The sequence below is a fragment of the Odontesthes bonariensis genome, chromosome 9 (genome assembly GCF_027942865.1).
Source record: "Odontesthes bonariensis isolate fOdoBon6 chromosome 9, fOdoBon6.hap1, whole genome shotgun sequence".
Lineage (NCBI taxonomy): Eukaryota > Metazoa > Chordata > Actinopteri > Atheriniformes > Atherinopsidae > Odontesthes > Odontesthes bonariensis.
In genome coordinates, this window is record NC_134514.1 from 21,095,602 (window position 1) to 21,115,077 (window position 19,476).

The window sequence follows — 19,476 nt, forward strand, 5'->3', positions numbered from 1 at the left end:
TTGTCCTCATCAGCCCTGCTGTTCAGACTGCAGTAGCTGTCAGCAGGGTCTAGCTTCCTCTCTAACAAGCCACACAAACACACACTTTCACACGAGCACGAGCACGAACATTATTACATTGACTCTTAATGTTGGCACAGACCTTTATAAATACACACACACACGCACCTATGCAAGACGCTAAAGAGATCCACAAAATGAGAATAGGCTGGCTGTTTCCAGGGTCGTTTAGTTGCCTGTCCTGAATGACAGATGTCAGAGATATCCGATGAAAATCCCCCAGAAGTTGTCTGATACGTGACAACACCCAACCCCCCCCGCGCCACCCCCGCGCCCAAATTTAAGCCTAATCATACAAAACAAACAACAACTAAAAAAAAGAGGAACTAAATAAATAAATAAACCTGTTTGTTTTCCAAGTGCAGTATTTCACATTCTAAATATATCAGAGGCAGTGCTGAACAGAGATAGCATAAAAGATACACCACGTGCAAGGCAACACTCTTCATCAAGCCACACATACTGCAGAGACATATGGGGAGGATATTGCTGACAAAGCCTCAGTAAATACGCTCCATCACAGTGTAGTAGGTTACACAGGGACAAACCCCTTTCCATCTCAGTTCCCCTCCTCCTTCAAACCCCTTCTCTTCGTCTGTCATCGTCCGTCCCACCTGCTTCCTCCTCTTACTTCCAGTCAGGGATTGCTTTCCTTCCTCTCTCTTTCTCCTTCCCATCTCTGCATGTCTTTCTGTCCTTCCCTCTGCCACTCCATTTGTCGCTCATTCTCTTTTCACAGAATTTTCTTTTTTTTTTATCCCTCTCCTTTTATAAGGTGCAGATTTTCTGTATATCGCAAAAATCTGTCCGTTTTACCTCTCCTCCATCCATCCATTCCTGAAGCTGTACTGTCTTTGTGTATGACACAGCATGTGAATGTTGTATGCCTCTGTGTTGTTCTTGTGATAACATTCTCCCATGCATATTGTAGCACCTGTAAGTGACCTAAATGCTAAAAGAAAAAAAAAAATGTATTCAAAGGATATTTTGCTTGACACGGTTTGATAATATACCAATTTGTAGTTTAAAATGTTTAAACTGTGTATGCAGGGAGACTGTAAGTGAAGTAGTGGGAATAAATTAGGAGCTGGGGAAGCTAACTAGTGTGCCTTAATGTATTCTTCCAGTGGAAAATGTGTTGACCCTGAAGCATGCTTTAATCTGCATTGATTATGCATTTTAACCCGGTCTTCCTCGTCTGCATTGTACTATGCATTGTACTACCTGTGTTTATGTGAAAACGCTGAGCACCCATGCATCCGCTTGTCTGTGCCGCCTCTGCATTAATGTGTCAAGGCTGCCAGAGTCGTTCAAACACAGCGTCTCCGCTGACCTGTCCTCAGTGCTGACTCAGCGGGAGTTGCTCCCCCACTGCATTATTCAGCAAGTAAAACCAAGGTGTTAAACAGGACCACATCACAGCAGAGGACGGCAGCCTGCTAAGTGTACTGTCACAAGCTGAGGAGAATATAGACTTTAGCTTTGTGCGATGCAGGGATTAGCCTGTAGAAACAAGAGCAAAGCTTTGTCACATTTCCATTCGGTCTGGTTTCAACTTGAATATGAGGATGTTGGAATTCAGAGTAAATCTACTTGAGTCCCTAAACCCTGATGAGCACATTATCCCGCCATGCAATGCATAAGAAATAACAAGGACTGTCCCAATTAGAGCATTCTGCAGATTTTCCATGGAATGTAAAAGTAAGTCATGCGAAACACACTTTGAGGGATGTTGGTGTGCCACTCTGGTGGACCAACAACATTTTCTGGCTTTCAAAGCAACGCAGCATAGAAATCTAAGTACAAATACTTAACAGAAATTGATGTCATCCCAACAAAAGGGGTACAGACAATACCAATATGCCACGTATAGTTAATATTTGCCATGTACCTCTGCAGAATCACATTTACCAATAGTTTATTTTTTGTGATAAATGCATTTATTGTAATGAAATCCATTAGAATTAAGACGGGTGGAATTAATAATAATGAAAATTCAACAAGCTCTGTTCATGTCTATTTCTGCTTTCAGCTGGATGAAGTGCAAAGAGAATTTTAACATGTTGTATTTAATGGAAATGATCAATGAACCCCATGAAAATATGTTTTACTGCCACAAGTTACTGCCACTGTTGACATTGTGACCCAAGAGGACATGAACTGGGATTACTGCACTGTTACGTGAGCATTCGGTACTCTTGCTTCAGACACCATTTAAGAGTTTCTTCATTTTGGAGTCATGAAACCTCCATGAAATAGGCTTCGTTGAGTCCTGTTGAACTGAACACCACACGTGTAGGACAATGCACGATGTGTGAAAATGTGTTATTTTACAGATAAGCTAAAGCCAAAGATGCATCAAACCTGCATTTATATGAAGTTGATTACCGCCATTCACTAATTTGGATTTTTCATGTTGCTTACAAATCATGACATCATTTGAAAAAATCGTAGCACAGAGAATTTACCAAAGATGTAATGAATCTAAAAATGTATCTTTTCAGTTTCATAACCACTAATTTTGTGCCACATCTGGCACAGAGCAGCCCATCCCCCTGCTCTGTACCCATTAGGCTAATTTGTCCCCTCAAAAGGTGTTGAGTCATACATGCACAAGAGGCACTTGTAAAAGTTAAGTGGACGCTTTTGCTAATCAAAGGACCAAAAGGGCCATTGAAACCTGCTGGTGACGATGTAAGGACCAGCTGAAATGCTCCAGAACCGAAGGAAATGTTACATGCATGATGAATCATGGCTCCTTAGGGATGTGTCTTCTTCTATTGCCTCTGAAAGTGCTGGGAAAACAAATTAATTTGGAATTTGCACAAATCTTTACAGATTCCGACAAAGCAAGAGAAAGATGTACTCAAACACTAACGTTACATCAAAAATACATACAGAGTTGTTTGTGTCCTTGCAGATTTCTAAATCCAACTCAGACATGCTCTTGGTTCAGCCTCTGCAGTGTTTGATGCGTTGTGGGGTCATTTGTCCTCCTCGTTTTTTTCACAGTAGCCGTGGAGGTGTCTTCCTCGCAGTCTTTCCTTATCGGCTCTGGCTTTACATTCAAGTTGTTTCCCTCGCAGTCTCCCTTTTTTCTGACCTCTGTACTTTTCTTCCACATTCGCTTATCACCTCCCCCCGTTGCTCTCTCCTCCATGCAACCATCATTCATCAAGGCGGTGTGTCTCAGTCTTGTATCTCATCCTGTCCTCACCTTTTATTTTGTCACTCTCTCTGTGTTTTCTTATACCCCCCCCCCCCCCCCCCCCCCGTAAGGATGTCCACTCTCTAGTCCTCCAGCTCAGTAAACAGGACTCCGGTCATGTCCACATTTGTTTGTCTAACCTCCCCTGTCCGTGTCACAGGGCATTCCTTTGTTTCAGCTTCAAAGGAATATTCACACATTCTCACACACATTTTCACACACACAGCTGCACTTATACAAAATCTTCAAAATCCTTCGACAGAGGTATGCATTCACCCGAACGCCCACATAGCATGCAAAGTCTTTCTCATGCAGCCTCTCACATGCTGACGCTGTCACACTGAAAACATCCACCCACACAGGCACACACAGAGCATGTTACCCCTTCCAGGAGTGGAGAACGCAGAGAGAGACAAACACCCCACAGTGTTTTGGATTGTACTAAAATTGTCCCCAGGCAGGGGGCTATAAGGACAAGTGCTAGGTCATGATGAGCTTTGATTTTTATTGTCTTGAGGGAAAGATAGAAAAGGAGCAAGAGAATGAGAAAGAAATAAAGAAAGGCATACAATATTTGGTATATCTTGGTCACAATGACCTTTGTAGATTGGTGAATTGGAGATCAACTGATATCCAAAAGACGTAAAGTTAAAGGTGGAAGAGTGAAAAAGGAAAAAGCAGCACTTCTGCAAAAATGTAGGTACATAACTTTCACCAACATCTCAGACGTTACCTTGTCGAGGTTGTTTTGTTCTCAGGCTTTGTTAGGAAAGGCCAGGTGATGCAAATGTCAAAGCTTTATGAAAACTCCTCTAAACTTTTTACCAACAATCTGGAGCTTCTCTAAGCAACTGATAAAGAAATAAAAGAATTAATTCTTAGAAAGCAGGGGATGGCTATAAAAGCCTTGCAAAGCATTTTCAGAACGACTGTTTTCACTATCTGTGTAGAGGTAAGAACATTTTCCGAGGTAGCTGCTCATAGAATTGCCAGAAAGGCGTATCAAAATATAAACAAAAAAAAGATCCTGAGGAACATTTAGCAGCTGTGGTGCACTGTTACTGTGCAAGAAAACTCACCCAAATGTGATTTTCAATGAAAAGTGATCCAAAGAAAACCTTTTTCCTGTGTGCTCACCACAATATTCCGCATCAGAAGTCCACAAATTAACATTTAAATGTGCCTGATGCATTTTTGAAACAAGTACAATGGACTGATTAAGTGAAACCAGAACGCGGGGCATCACGCATGAAATACCACCTCTCCAGCAGTTAAGTGTCTTTATCAAGCATTGGGCTTGTGTTCCAGCCATAGGCTCTGGGAGCTGTTTACTGTTAGTGGTAAAAATTCTTTCAATTAAATACCAGCCAATTTGAAAGGAGTAAACATTGCCTAAAGAGGACTAACTCTAAAGAAACAAGTTGCAGTTTTGATGCGGCCCTCATATGTTTCTAAACATTTAAATTCTGCAGATCTCACAAGACTGGAGGCCTTTTGCAGAAAGAATGAGTGCAAATACCTCAAACTAGTACAGAAGAACTCCTGGCTGCCTACATTTTTCCATTTAATACTGTTCAAGAACGAAATCTCAGATATGAAAGAAAATGTGTCGCGTTTTCATTTGGAAATAAAGTCACTGTTTGCTTTTTACAGTTATTCATAGTTACTGAAATTTTGATCAAAACTTTTGCTGCAAGACAGAATATGAGAGAGAGGGTAAGGTGTGTGCATGTATATATTATTTTTGTTGTTGTCTTTTTTGACTTAATGTATCGTGGGGAAAGCATTTTGCTATCTAGTTGCCTGCGTGTGACATGGTACCACAATGCAAAACAGTGTGAAGCCAGGCTGGTAACCAAAGTTATGATGTGCGGTTTCTAGGCTGGCTTGTACTACAGGGTACTCTCGAGCTCGTAAATGTGCATAATGAATGCCATTTAAATGACTCAGAAGTACATAGTTTTACTATTCACACACTAATTCAAAAGATCTCTTCTGTGGTTTGAAGCTCCGGCATTAATTTAGGAAAGCTCATCAGGAGAATGAATGTTTGCTTTGTCACTTATGTTTTATACATTTTTAGCCCACATTCATGTTAACCTATTTATCACCAAAATTTGATGATCATCAAGCAAATGTGTTGTGTCCAGCTGAAGGGACATCATGCATGTGGAGCGTTCTCCACTATAGACCTGCTGTTTTTTTTATAATTTATGAATATGTACACCGCAGCTGCCTCAGCACATCAGATGAATTCTTAGGCAGTCCTCTAAATGCACGGGGCACTCCCACACCTTCTTTCTTTGACATGTATTTGGAGTGGAGAATAACTAGTCCCCCCTGTCTCTCAATCCGTTCTACATTGCTAACTGCACCATCACTCCATTCCAAAAGGTCACGCACTTTTACCAATGCAACAAACATACATTTCTTTTTCATCAAAGAAAACTGAAAAAGTTCATTAGTCTCAGCAGCAAATGTAGGGCTAGAATAATGATATGAGAAAATGGAGTAAAGGAAGAAAACGATACACTGTTTTTGAACGGTTGGCAGTTAATTCAGACAGATTTGGCTGGTTCCCTTTGCATGAACTATTTTCAGACTTGAGTCAGTTGTCCCTTTGAGTAAACCGAGAAAGAAAAAACAGAGCTTCAGTCTTGTGGTCAGAAAGAGATGGAAACTGAAGCGGGAAGATGGTGCAGGATGGAGGGAATGGAGGAAGTGAAGGAGTAGTCGTGGAGAGATGCGGGTCGAAAGCCGATGCTGACCAAAGCTGACACCCCTTGGCATGCAGTGTTCACCCCCGGGGTGTGTGTTTGTGTGTGTGTCTTTTTTTATGCCTATATGCTTGTGTGAGCGTGACTGGGAAACAGGGGAGAATATTTAAAGCTGATTTGTCATGAGAGAGTGGCAAAACAGTGGAGCCAGCATAGGCTTTGATAGGCAGCACAGCGATGCATAAAGACACACACACACACACACACACACAAATTTTCATATAGGCCTTGAGCTAACATTTAGCCAGATGGAAAAGGCTTTGCTTTTTTCTCAAGGGTGGAAATACTCTGAGGGCGCAAGTAAAGCTCTCCACATCAACAGCCAATGCACACTTACATGCACACAAACACCGACCCATATATAGTGACGAACAGATGTGCACATATAAACCCACTGTACCCTAAAACACACAAACATACACACATGCTCACTGTGTTTAGCAGCGGTTTAGTTGCAAGTGGGAAATCATTTACACTCCAAACTTTCACCAAACAGACAAAGAAAGTGTTTTTGCAGAAAGTGTCTATACAAATGATAGTGATGATCATAAAATAATTGCTTTGGAAGTCAGTTGCAAAGTCTTTTTTGTAGTGAGTGTAATTGGTTAATTTATGCCTAAACTATGGTGAGTTACCTTGTTCTGTCTTTGCTGAAGCTCAAATCATGTTTAGACAGCATGGTTTAGTTAGTCCTTATTCCATGCAATGACTTAAGGCCTAAGTAATAAAGTGCTGCATACAAAGCAACATTCTTACCAATTCATCATAAAAGCTTGTAACCTAACATCTTATTACTCTTTGTGAAATTGTCAAGCAACTTGCACAATGCAAGAAATTCTCAGTTTTCTTCTACCGAAGGGAAGCCCGATGAAAATAGGAATTTGATTAATCTGAATCACTTCAACCAAAATTGCAGTAGGGGATTGACCAAAGTTTCTTAAGTTAATTATTTATTTTATTGTATTTATTCAGGTTTCTGATGGACACATTTTGGTGTACCGTGCTCATACATGACAGCTAAAAGTGCTGGTGGTAGAGATTGTTGTCTTTGAGCAAGACCGAAGTTCAAGAAGCTCATCTAAGTCACACAGTTGCCAGAAATGTTGACTTATTGCCCGAGTGATGCGTGGTGAGATCGTCCGGATTTTAGAAAACGACTGCAATAACTTATTTTTTGTGATCTTAAAGGGGAAATGTGATAACTTTTTTATTTCATTTTGTCCTTGTTTTTTGTGCTCGACAACATATTTGAGTATGAAGTCACTTCCATTCAAAAGGCACTTTCTTTGCGGGCCCCCTGGGTTTCAAAATATCTCAACCAGTGAGTGGTTCAGATTTGCAGCACATTTCTATGCTGCACTCCCAGCATGAGAGGTTCAGTGTTGTAGAAAAATTTGGACTCCTCATCTTTATTTCCATCCATCTTAAAGTTCAAATCATCCTGCATTCGCTGTACCTGAGAAGTGGGAAATCAAAACTCTTTGGCTTTAGCTTTGCTGCGCTTACAGCAAATTCTCATTTACTTTCAACACCAGTACTTTGTTTAATGTTTTGCATCCTGACAACGTGATCTGAATTTTTATTTAGTTCTGTAATTTATATATTTTTGTAATTACTAACTTAGAACCTGGGTATTCAGATTTTCTATTTGTCAAAAATAGTTTAACTTAGCCAATACAAGGAAAAGCTTTTGAAAAAATGCAACAATGGTGAAACCAAATGTTAAGGGACCAGATACAGTATGTGATGGGGAAAGTACAGCATGATTTTTGTCTGGTAAATTATTTGGCTGGCTGGCTTTCTTATGGTGTAAAAACTTGGGCCAGTTCAACACATGATCCGCAGAAAGATTTTGCCCTAAAAAGTTGGATTTGTAAAAAGTGTGTGTGATCAAACTGCAGATAAAGGAAATGGAAGTATTTGAGAATGAAATTGCAGAATCATCTTGGTTTGTGGAAGTGTGAGCTGGGTTTGCTTTGTGTGCTATTATGAGCAAGGCAACGCACTTCAAGAGTTACTGAGTCAAATTTTTGTCCAGATTTATGTTTGCATGGTAGCTTGAAGCAATAGGATAGATCTTAGCGAAGACATCCCACACCATGAGCTGTAAATCAATGTGTGGAAAGGGAGGCGGTTGTATTCTGTCCGTGTGATGTTATGGGCTAAGTACGTCACAGACCTCAAGTAATTGGGTCTCCTTGCGTAAAAAAAGTTGTCAAATGTCTTCTTTAAAGCCTATCTCCAAATGTTTCTGGAGTTTCTTGTACATCTGAAAGTGAAGGTATTATTGATGTCCTATAAGATTGTGCTGGGTTGGTGTTGGGTTTGGGAGAAGCTCAAAGTCAGACAGGATATGTTAGACATCGGACAGCAGATTTACGAAATGGGTTCGCCTCGTTATGTGTATTATCCTGTGAGAGTATAACTTTGAGTGGGAACGTATCAGCCGTCAGTCATGAAAAGTAGTTTGGTTTGCACAGCACAGAGACTTGTATTAAAAAAGGGTTTACATTAATAAAAGGCACCTGCACAGCTGTGACCTGCCCACATCACTGTGGGCTTAAGACTAAAAAAAGGAAAAATAAACATTTCGTCTTTGTTATCGAGTCTTTACTTGTTACTTCAGCGCTCTCGCACTCGAGCTAATTTTCAGTCTCTGATGCACCATGTTGCTGGGTGATTTGAGTGTGATTGGCACTTGGATCAGAAATAGATCTGGGAGCCATGAAGAACATCACACCCTGGCACTGGAGGTGGGAGAGCCACGTTTAATTAGTGAGAATTTATCCACATGCAACCTCCCTGACATGAATGCAAGCGAATACACACATGGCAAGAAAAACTTTTCTCTTGTAGGCGATCACATCCACAAACTCACTTTTATCCGTTCACGACACACAAACTCACCACACAGTCACGCAGCATCACTGTCAGACGCTTAATAGTTAGATCAGGAGTTTAAAAGCTTAGTTGCCAGAGTCAGATATTACATGTCTGTGCATGTGTGAAAGAGAGAAAGCGGGTGTTTCTACATCTTGGATGCAAGTCAGACAGTGAGTATTATTTTGAGTACATGTTCTGAGATTACAAACCATTAACTATATTTTCGGTTTTGAAGATATAGATGATATTGAGCTAAATTGCATAGGTCCTGGAAGATATGTTTTAATGAGACTGATTTTCAAGTTTTCTTGCTTTGATCCGAAGAGCGCACAGCTGCATGGGCTTTGATCAGTCGAAAGTGCAGAGACACTCCGTTTCCGAAAAAAAAAAAAAAAAAACAAGGCTCTATTTAAGTGTAAATGAAAACAATGATGCAATGATTTTTAAAATCCTTCAAATTCTGTACTTAAACTAAAAAATAGTATAAAGGCAATTCGCATTGCTGTGTTGCTTTTTGAAAATTATGTTGGTTTTATGCCAAACAAATCACTGAAAAATCCAGCTTTTCACAAGTCAAGATGGAGAGGGGGTTGCTGGAATTAAGATTTTTCGTGGTTATCATTTGATAAGTTCCTTTTGTATATTTTTTTTTAAAAAGATGCTTAAAGAACCATAGTAAAGCTTGAGGAATATACATTTTCATACAATCGGAGTGATTTATATTGGACTAAAACTGTTAATTCAGTTTGATGGTTCGATCACTCACGTAATCCAACTCTTTCCCAGTTGTTTTTAAAAACTCGAATCATTCCCACATGCAAAATGTATGTAAGAATGTACAAATGTAAGAAAAAGTGATACGCTATCTATGATTCATATGTTTATATGCGTATCTTTGATGAGTTCATTTTATTTAGGTTGTGATGCCTCCAATTGTTCTTTGTTTGTATGCGTGTTATACTTGTTGGATCTCGCTATGGAATGTGATTGGGAGTATTGAGGATGCAAAATGTTACATTAAAATAATGGCAAATAGAGCAACTAAATCAAATATTTAGCCTTCATTCATTAATTAGAGGAACCTGATATGCAGGATTGATTAGAGACCTTCGACGTGGTCTTGAAAGCGTTGGAAACAAACCCACGCTGCAGGGAATGGGTGGGAGGGAATGTAAAAGAAGTGTAGAAATCATGCACAAGCCATTAAATCCTCATCAAATTTCTCAAACACCATTTAAGTTTAAACTGTAATTTTGTGATTTAATTTCAATTAGCCCGTGCTACAGTGGAGAGCTAAACAAAACTGTTTCGCTGTTGAAATATTGTTCACGCTGCACTGCACTCTGTGCCCGCAGGATTTGCCTCAGGATTCTGCTTAATCCTTCGTTCATATAAGCTTTTTACCCAAAATCAGAAAATGGAACTGCCAGTTTCAAGCACTGCCAAGTCTCTGGACTGATAGTTAGCAGGAACTTCTCTCCTAATCATTTTATCATTTGCATTAATTTGCAATAGTGTCACTGACTTCACTGCATGATTTATATTAAGGTCAATGAAGTGACTGTGAAACATCCAAAAGAGACCGGTGCTTCTCAGGCATATTTGCATATTTTCCCAATTTAGTTTCTTCCTTCTTCTTAATGCTCACACGCATAACCTGTGTGCACAGATGGGTGCAGTCATGAAAAGGAGACATACACACACTCACACAGTGTTACCCATTCACACAGACACTAATACAGCACCTCTTATTACATATATATGTACTTTATATAGAGTGTGGAGTGCTTTTTTCTCTACATTGACTCATGGATGAACGTGTCGGGGTTCAGCGTGTCTTGCCAGAGGGCTCTTTGACACGTGGATGCACTGAGGATCAATCTGCGAACCCTCCGGCTGGAAGACAGCCACTCTACCAGCTGAGCCACGACTGCCCCTAAGTGACATAAATGGCTAAAACAAGTGTTGTTAAGGCGGATTTATCAATTTATTCACTTTCATTAAAAGCTAATAATGTCACATGTTGGCTTGACACAAATTATGCAGACTCTCAAATGACCAAATGACTCAAAAGTGTTGCATACAAGAATTTGTAATGGTGATGTGTGCATTTTTTACAAATGACTTTATGAGCCACGCTCCCCAGAGACATTAGTGGGTGAAAGTTCCTCACACAAAAGCACTTTTATGACTGAGTGGACCCTCACACTCAGACCTCTGATCAGCGGAGTGGAAGAATTCCTTTACAAACATATCTGTTTCCATCACGCATGCGCGCAGGCACAATTGCACATTCACATGAGCACAAACTCTCCAAACTCAAATGACATGCTGGTTCCTGCTCGATGCTGTATGAAGTGCAACTTCGGTTGTGTTTGGTGAAACTACGACGAGAAGATAAAGCGGAATGACGATCAGCAAAATTATCAATCTGCATAGAAGAAGAGGAGAAGAAGGATGGAGGAGGAAGGGATAAATGGGATGAGAGGAGAAAGTAAGCAAAGTTGGCAGTGAAGAGGTGGAGGAGAAGGCCAAAGCTTCATCATCATCATCTCTCAGGGGTGCATGCTGCGGTGCCTTGATTATGCATTCAGCTCTCTCGCAAAAAACACACACCACTCAGAAAATACAGCCCTGTCAGCCTACTTCAGCACATACCCTGACCTTCTCACTAAGTGTGTGTGTGTGTGTGTGTGTGTGTGTGTTAGGTAAGTCATTTTTTCTAATTATAAGGAAGTCAACACCACGATCAAAACTGAATTTGTGATTGTTTTGATTGGTGAGGGCTAGATATTCAGTCGGTGTGATTGTGACGTCCATCGGTTATTATTCTTTACACACAACCTCAGAATTTGTCATTACAGATAAAACAGTCACAAAGGCTGTAACGCTCATAAGCTGAGCATGTGACAGATATTACAGGGATACTCGTCTTCTTTACAAATATGTGACTTAAGCAGGATAGGGCAGAGAGAAGACGTCATCACATTTATATAGTTTTGTCTTAGAACGACCTGAGTTTGTAAATCCTTGCTTGTGTGTGTGTGTATGTGTGTGTTTGAGGCATTGGTTTTGGCAGCAGCGCAACGTCCTTCACTGAAAAGATCAATACTGTTGTTGATAGACATTTCTAAACAAAACACGGCTTGTTTTATGAGCTGAATATATATGAAAAATCTCTATACTGTTCAGGATTGTCACAGGTGCAAGCATGCAGCGGCTGTCCACAGTGCACAACCATGATAGGAAGCCAAAGGAACATATGAAACAACAAATCTAAACCTGAACACGTCTTATTTGCAGTACCTAGGAAAGTCAAAGTGATTCAAACTAAAGCCTATGAGAGCATGCTTTCAGCAGCCTTTGCTGTCTTTTATGCCAACAATTAATTTTCAGATGGATTTTATTTGCACAGAAAAACACCTCGAGTAACATAAATTACTTTATCTTGAGATTTGTTTAAATGAGAGCAAGCCTGGTGCAGTTTTTCTGTTCTTCGACAGTCATTTTATTACGATCAAATGGCCTTTTCCACCAGAAGAGATGTTGCAAAAAAATGTTTATGCATGCCGTCAAATAACTGGGGTTTCATCCAAAATGAAATGTACATTTGAAGGAATTCTTCAAATAATTGGCAAACAAAAATCAATGCTTTTTTTTTTTATCCTTTTCTCATCTTTAAGTGCTCGTTCATCCGGACAAGAGAAGGATGCGCTACAAGGTGACGTGATAAAAGAGCACCTGTCAAACATCAAATAAAGCAAAACAAACTATGAATAAATTAGCACGATGAAAAGCCTGGTAGAGCAAAGTGGAAAATGGAAATTGGGATTTTTGAACAAATACTGTGTGCTGTTTGAAGAGCTCTGGTGACAACCCTTTTTTGCACTTGTAAGTCAAGGGTCACATTTTCAGAAAACTCCAGTTGCTGCATCTCTACGGTGAACCAATCTATTAACCAGGTCGATATAAGATATCATTTTGCAGATATATCTGCACCGTGAGCCGATATTTATGAGAAAATACAGTATGGAAATGCCCAATTAGATTAAACATCATTTAAAAAATTTTAAGTATTTAACTGCACTTTGTATATATTTTGGTCATTCAAACAAACAATTGCTGAATTTGTGTTTTATTGTCTTGTCCTTTATGTTTTGCGCTTCACTTTTTAAAAATGTTTATCTCTGCCAACCTCCCCAAGTGTGTGAATTTTCATCTTGTGTGCACGTGTCTGTGAACTGGACTAACTAACTGATTAGCTGTAACCACTAACACACAGCAATCGCCTCACCACAGACTTGTACAACAAAGTGGAAAACATCACGGTAACACCAATGGGTGGAGTCATCCACAGCCCACGCTACCCCAACGCTTATCCGCGCAACCTGCTGTTGTCATGGAAACTGCAGTCACCACCAGGCAGCCGCATACACCTGGAGTTTGACGGACACTTCGGCCTGGAGGAGGCAGAGAGTGGAGTGTGCAGGTAAAACATGAGATTCAGAAAGATAATAGGAAATGAAGGAGATGGTGGGAAACTAGAAAAAAAAATATGATCAAAACAGATGATTTAAAGACACAAAGGGGGATGACATAAAGAGGTATTAGTGAATAAAGATCAAAGGAGAGAAAGACAATACCTGGAGAGAGAGGACAAAGAGGAGGCAGCACTGATGCATTACAAGCATCTATGAAGGAGAAAAGTCAGATGAAAGACAAAAGTGATTAAAAAGTGCAAGATGGAGTTGAGGGTTTAAAGTGACAGAGAGGACAGGAAAAGTTTATTGCGTAAAAGACTCAAATGGAAAAAAGGGCAGCAGTAAAATAAGTGAGAATTATTTGCTAATGTGTTCACATTGGCACAGCAACAATAAACTGTAACTGAAAGGACGTGAGTGAGATGGATTGTGGAAGTTTGCTCTCTTGGCAAGAAATATAAGAAGTTTGTCCTTGAGGGCCAATGGAAGGAAATAGACTTTTTAATCCACATATGCAACTCAGTTGTCTTTGTAAGCAATTTGCTGAAAAGACATACGGGGTGGGGTCAGGGGGGGCGGCAGCCGAGAGAAAAGAGACATGAAGAGAGACAAGGAGAAGGAGGAATGAGCTTTAAGAATATCGTTTGTCCCATAACCTGTGTGCAGGCTATATGTGTCTGTGCGACAGGGGTGTTGATTTATAGGACAGTTAGTGAGAGTTATTCTTGAATTTTATTTCCACTGCTTTTGTCATTTACTTCATCATTATGATTTGTTGATTTGAAACTTAGTCTCATTACAGATCTGATCATTATGAAGTGTCAATGCAAAGCATTTCAGTTTCTGAAGCCATTTTCAACACTTAATTACCTCGATATGGAGGAGACCCAGCTTGCACATGCACATTGTTCATTTTTATCGCTTGTAAGCAGCAGAAAGGATGGTGGATGGCGTTACATTGAGTTATACATTTTAATTCGACACTGAACAACTAACCTGTTCCATGTTCTCTGATGAGACCTGACTGTGGTTTTCCCCAGAAATGTGTCTGAACCATTTGAATAATCTCTGAATGAGATTCCTCTCAAGCCCTGCTGCACTTTTTCTTAAGTGGTAATACAGACAGATCTCATTCAAGTTCCACCGACACAAGAAAGATTTCTATCCAAGGACTTGTTATTACCTGAAGATGCTCTCTTGTAACTCTTGTACATAGCAAATGAATAAATAAAAGCAAGGGGCACACACACAATAAAAAAAAACACACTCATTTATTATGAGGTTCCCAACTGTAAAACTTATCCATATCTGTAAAAGGTGTCAAATTTAATTTGAATAGTTTCAGATTTATTGTAAAGCCTTACCTCACAGAAATATCTGAACTCAGCATGATCTCATAACGGTTGAACTAGTTCGACAGTTGTTTGCATTGTTATAAGATGATGAACATGATGACGTCACCCATTATAATATCATCATGTTAGTATTGTTAATTGGAGCATGTTGTCATGTTGGCCTGGCAGTCTGCTGGACCTTTCAGACAACACTACTCGGTCTAATGTGCTCTGAAATTCATTGGCGTGCTTCTAATAGCAATTTGTCACAACGTGATGGTTTTCTGAAGTGGAAATAAAATGCTTGGTGAGCTGAGTAAGAATCAAATATTTTTCAATTTGGCTGCTAAATGCTGATGAGTACTTGGAATTGTAGTTGGGGATTAGTTGACATACAAACTATTGCAATTAGCAATTTAATTGTTTCTGTTTATTTCAAGACCCCTATTACTGTAACCCTTGTAATAATTTAGAAATTGACCTAACCATCATAAAAATAACCGGCACATAGACATATAACACGCATACACACATAGATATATATGTAGATGTATACACACACACACACACACACACATATAAATGTATAAATAACAAGATTAGAAATAATGCTTTACATCCTCAATCTGTCAACACATTGTCACAGGTCACACTCATCGTTTTTTTCAGCCTTTTTTTCTCAACGTGTACCAATTTCTGTTCTTTTTCTCTTTGCCACATATTTATCTGCTTCTCCATCCCTCCCCGTCTCTGTGACCACAGGTATGACTTTATTGAAGTGGAGGACCAATCAGAGACCAGGACCATAACTTGGGGACGCTGGTGCGGGCAGAAGGCGCCACAAAGTGTGAAGTCAATAAGCAACGAGCTCAGAATCACCTTCAAGTCCGATGATTACTTTGTCGCAAAGCCGGGATTCAAAGTCAACTACTCACTGCAGGTCAGAGACTCACCTTAAAGCTCACAGCTTAAAGTTGTTGGGTTTTTTTGTTGTTTTTTTTAAAATGATTGCATCACATCGGGTTCAGCCTGAGTGCCACTGTAACTGTTCGCGTCAAGAATGTTTCATTCACTGTTATACCTGCACTTGACAATAAAGAAAAGCGATGATAGTGGAGATATAAGAGAAGGGAGGAAGGCTAAGAGAGAGGTCAGAGTAACGCTGTCAGTTAAATGCCAGAATGTGTTAGCGAACTGTGCTTTTCTCACACGTCCATACGACAGCAGAGGAGAGATGGACGGACAAGGGAGGGTGGGCAGGAGGTGGGAAGAATGCAAACATGTTCTCTTAAAGGCTGGCAGACGAATAGATAAGGAGATTAGCTTTGTCATTTTGTCAGGAAGAGGAAAGAAAATGTTCTCCCACTCTGTACTGGGGGGAAAAAGGGGGACGAGAGAGTCAAAGAGACATTTAAAAATGCTTCCTCCGATACGACTAAAGAGGTGGGAGAGATGAAGAGCTGGTGACACTGCTTATTATGTGGGGGAAAAAAGTGGCATGAGCACAGATGGAATAAAAGCCAAGACGGACAGAGAGAGAACGAGGGGGATGCTGTAATTATTTATGATCCTTCACTTTCAGAGTGTCGTTTTAATACTTCATTTTTATAAATGTGATATTAAAACGTTTATTGGAGCTGTCATCACAGTTTGTACTCACAGTAACCAGAGACAGCCATGAAATGAATGCTTGAGCTGTATGATTGCAGAACCATTGTACCTTCACGGAAACCACTGGATGAAGAAATGATACAATCAACAGCAATACTTCACAAGGGTGGAGGACGTATTGCACTTTCTTTTTGTTACTCAAGTGAAATGACTCCTATCATACGGTAAAAATACTCTTTTACAAGATCACGATTACAAACTCAATTAAAATCAAATGTGATCTGGAAAATTGGATTTGTTATTGGTCATTTTGCCATAATGTAAAATCATAATTTTACTGTTGTAGTTCAGGTGGAGTTCATTATTTTTTTTTGTATATAGATGAGAAAAATAATTATTTTTAACATAAATTGATCTGACGATTTCTGCGTTCATTAAGCAACCGATTGTAAACTCAGAGAAAGTCCTTCGCAATTACCGAGTCCAAAGTGACAACCCTGACTCTACACCGTGCTTATTTTGCCCAACAAAGCTTCAAAGCCTCAAAATTGTTGAAGGTACTTCAGAATTTCTAAGACTGAAGGTAGAAAGGGCAACGTTTTAGACTTTTAAAGCCGGAACAATGAGAGGTTTTTAAAAGAAAAATGACAGCACCGGGCTAAATGTTGCCAATGCTATTGTGATCAGCAAATGAATCAATCTGTCATGATGTGTTAAAGCTGCAGTCTGCAACTCTTTTTCAAGCATAATGCCTGGAACTGTCCGGGGATTCTGAAAGTAGTACATTAAATACCCCAATACAAAAAAAAAATGAGTTCTCTAGGTCCCCTATATGTCCCGCTAGGTCCCTCCAAAGCCAGCAGGTTTGTTTACAAAATTGCAGACCGGACCGGTAAAAGGTAACCAATCAGGTTACGAGCTGGGCTCTGCTGCCTGTCAATCACCGATTGTGCACGCGCGATACAAGGTATGCTCGTCCCCACGCTTATTTATCTGGACTATTGAACTTCATTACGGGCTTGTCTACTTACTGTGTCTTCCATGATCGCAAATGACAGGTGAGTTGATGAATGAGGAGTCGTGTAGGCGCATCTCTACGTGCACGAGTTCTCATGTGTTTTGAAGGGGCGGGACAGGAAGTTGAATAACTTTTTATTTTTCGGTTAAAAAATAAGCATTCTTGCATTTTGCGACTACGGAGGTCACCGTTTTCAACTTCAAGCGTTCTGATAGATCATGTAAACTCTTAAAATGCCAAAAAGTAGGACTTTACGTATGACAACAACAAATCTTGCAGACTGCAGCTTTAAGGGAGGACCCAGGTGCAGACACGGACGAGAGCCAAAATAAAGTTAAAGGATTTATTTTCAAAAATATAAACAAAAGCGCAGCAAAGGCTGGAGTACTGAAAAAGTAAACTGAACATAAAACTAAGAAAATAACAAAACAGATGTAGGAACAGAAAATACAGACTTAGAAGACGAGGAATACAGACTAGGATTTTAGATGAAGACAAGTCAAGGAATACCGGAGTATAGGACGAGGATCCGGCGAGGAGTGGTGGAACAAGAAAGACATATATACTGGGGAGGTGATTACTGGAGCAGGAACTGGTGGCTGATAGGAACGGGCTGCAGGTGAGAGTGAATGAGAGCAGGAGACAGACTGAGGAGAGAGAGAGAGAGAGAGATAGCAGAACACAGGGGGCGAGGGAGAGCACACTAACACAAAAAATGAACAAGGACTAATAAAACATAACTGAATACTGATAAACAGAACTAAGGTGAAACAAAGACTGAATCTAAATACAGAAAACATTAAGGGTACTGAATAAAAATAACACCAACAACCAAGTCCAAAAACATAACCAAAAACCCAGATCCTGACACAATCAGACTTGTTTAGCTGTGCTCTCGTAAACTGTTTGCTAGTTTGAATGATGAAAAAAAGCCGCTGACCTTCTCATTGGTGGAGACGGGCGCTCTTTATCTTTTTGTGGCTCTTCCATGAGCTTCATTTTCATCTCAATTTGTTAAGCAACATGAAGAGTTAAACCTTTAGATAAATGTCTTGAGCTGAAAATATTCTCCCCCAGAGATGTGGGGGAGAATATGTAAAAACTATTGTGTAAAGAAAGACTCCAAAACCGGTTCTTAAGTAAAGTGCTCGAGTAGATTGAGCAGACTGTTGTCGGTTATATTCCACCACTGTTAATCCACCCGCTATAGGTCACCTACTGGATTACATGGCGGACCCTGGCTCACTCCATCACAGGGCTAACATGGCGAGGCAGACAACCACCCACGCTCGCACTACAATTTAGAATTACAGATGAACCTCATCACAGATGTGTGAACTGTGAGAGGAAACAGCTGGAGAAACTGAGGCACAGGGGAGCAGGCTAACTCTAAATAAAAAGACTACAGCCAACCAGCAGGTTCAGACCCACAACCACCTTGCAGTGAGTGTCGCCCCTCACTCTGCCATATTGCCATATTGAAGTTCTGACCTAAATGTAACTATTTACTTTCCACCACTGCATAAACCACAAACAACTTTCTTATCTCTGCCTCTCAGACTCTCACGTCTTTTCCCCTCCCTCCTCAAGCTTTGTAATTTCTCCTTTGGTCAAATAATCGCACCTCTTTACATTTAGCACAGAATCCAACTCTTCAGGCTTATCTCGTTTGATCAGTTTTACCCATTTTTCAAAGAGCCTCCGTGCTGAACTGTGTTTGTGCGTCGTGCCTTTCCATCGTTCGCATGCACAAACACACGTGCGTGCACACGCGCATTTATAGCCTCCCTCCAGCTAGACGGGTGCTCTGTGTGTGGCTTAATTTAGCAGGTCTAATTTGTTCTCTCCAGACCTGTCGGAAAGATAAGAAGGAGGAGGAGAGGAGGCAGAGAGTGGAGAGTAGGAAGAGGGAGATGGAGAGAATAAAGAGAAGCAGCACTGGATGGAGAGAACAGGTGTCTGAGATGGTATCAGCATGGCAGCTAATGACTAAAACAACCTGAACTGAGAGAGGGACAAAGAGAGCACGAGAGAGGTAGCTGCAAAGTGCTGAGCAAAATGGAGTGGACCGAGGAGAACTTGATGTAAGAAAAGCCAAAAGGAA

The 19,476-nt window shown here is 40.3% G+C and overlaps 1 protein-coding gene across 1 annotated transcript in view; it reads left to right on the plus strand.

Annotated features, from left to right (window-relative positions):
• The window catches only part of pdgfd (platelet derived growth factor d), a 66,516-nt gene that overhangs the window by 21,926 nt on the left and 25,114 nt on the right, over window positions 1-19,476 (plus strand). The window contains exons 2-3 of the mRNA XM_075473594.1: window positions 13,228-13,417; window positions 15,506-15,683. Coding sequence (XP_075329709.1) covers window positions 13,228-13,417; window positions 15,506-15,683 — 368 coding nt within the window. The remainder of the gene's footprint in view (window positions 1-13,227; window positions 13,418-15,505; window positions 15,684-19,476) is intronic.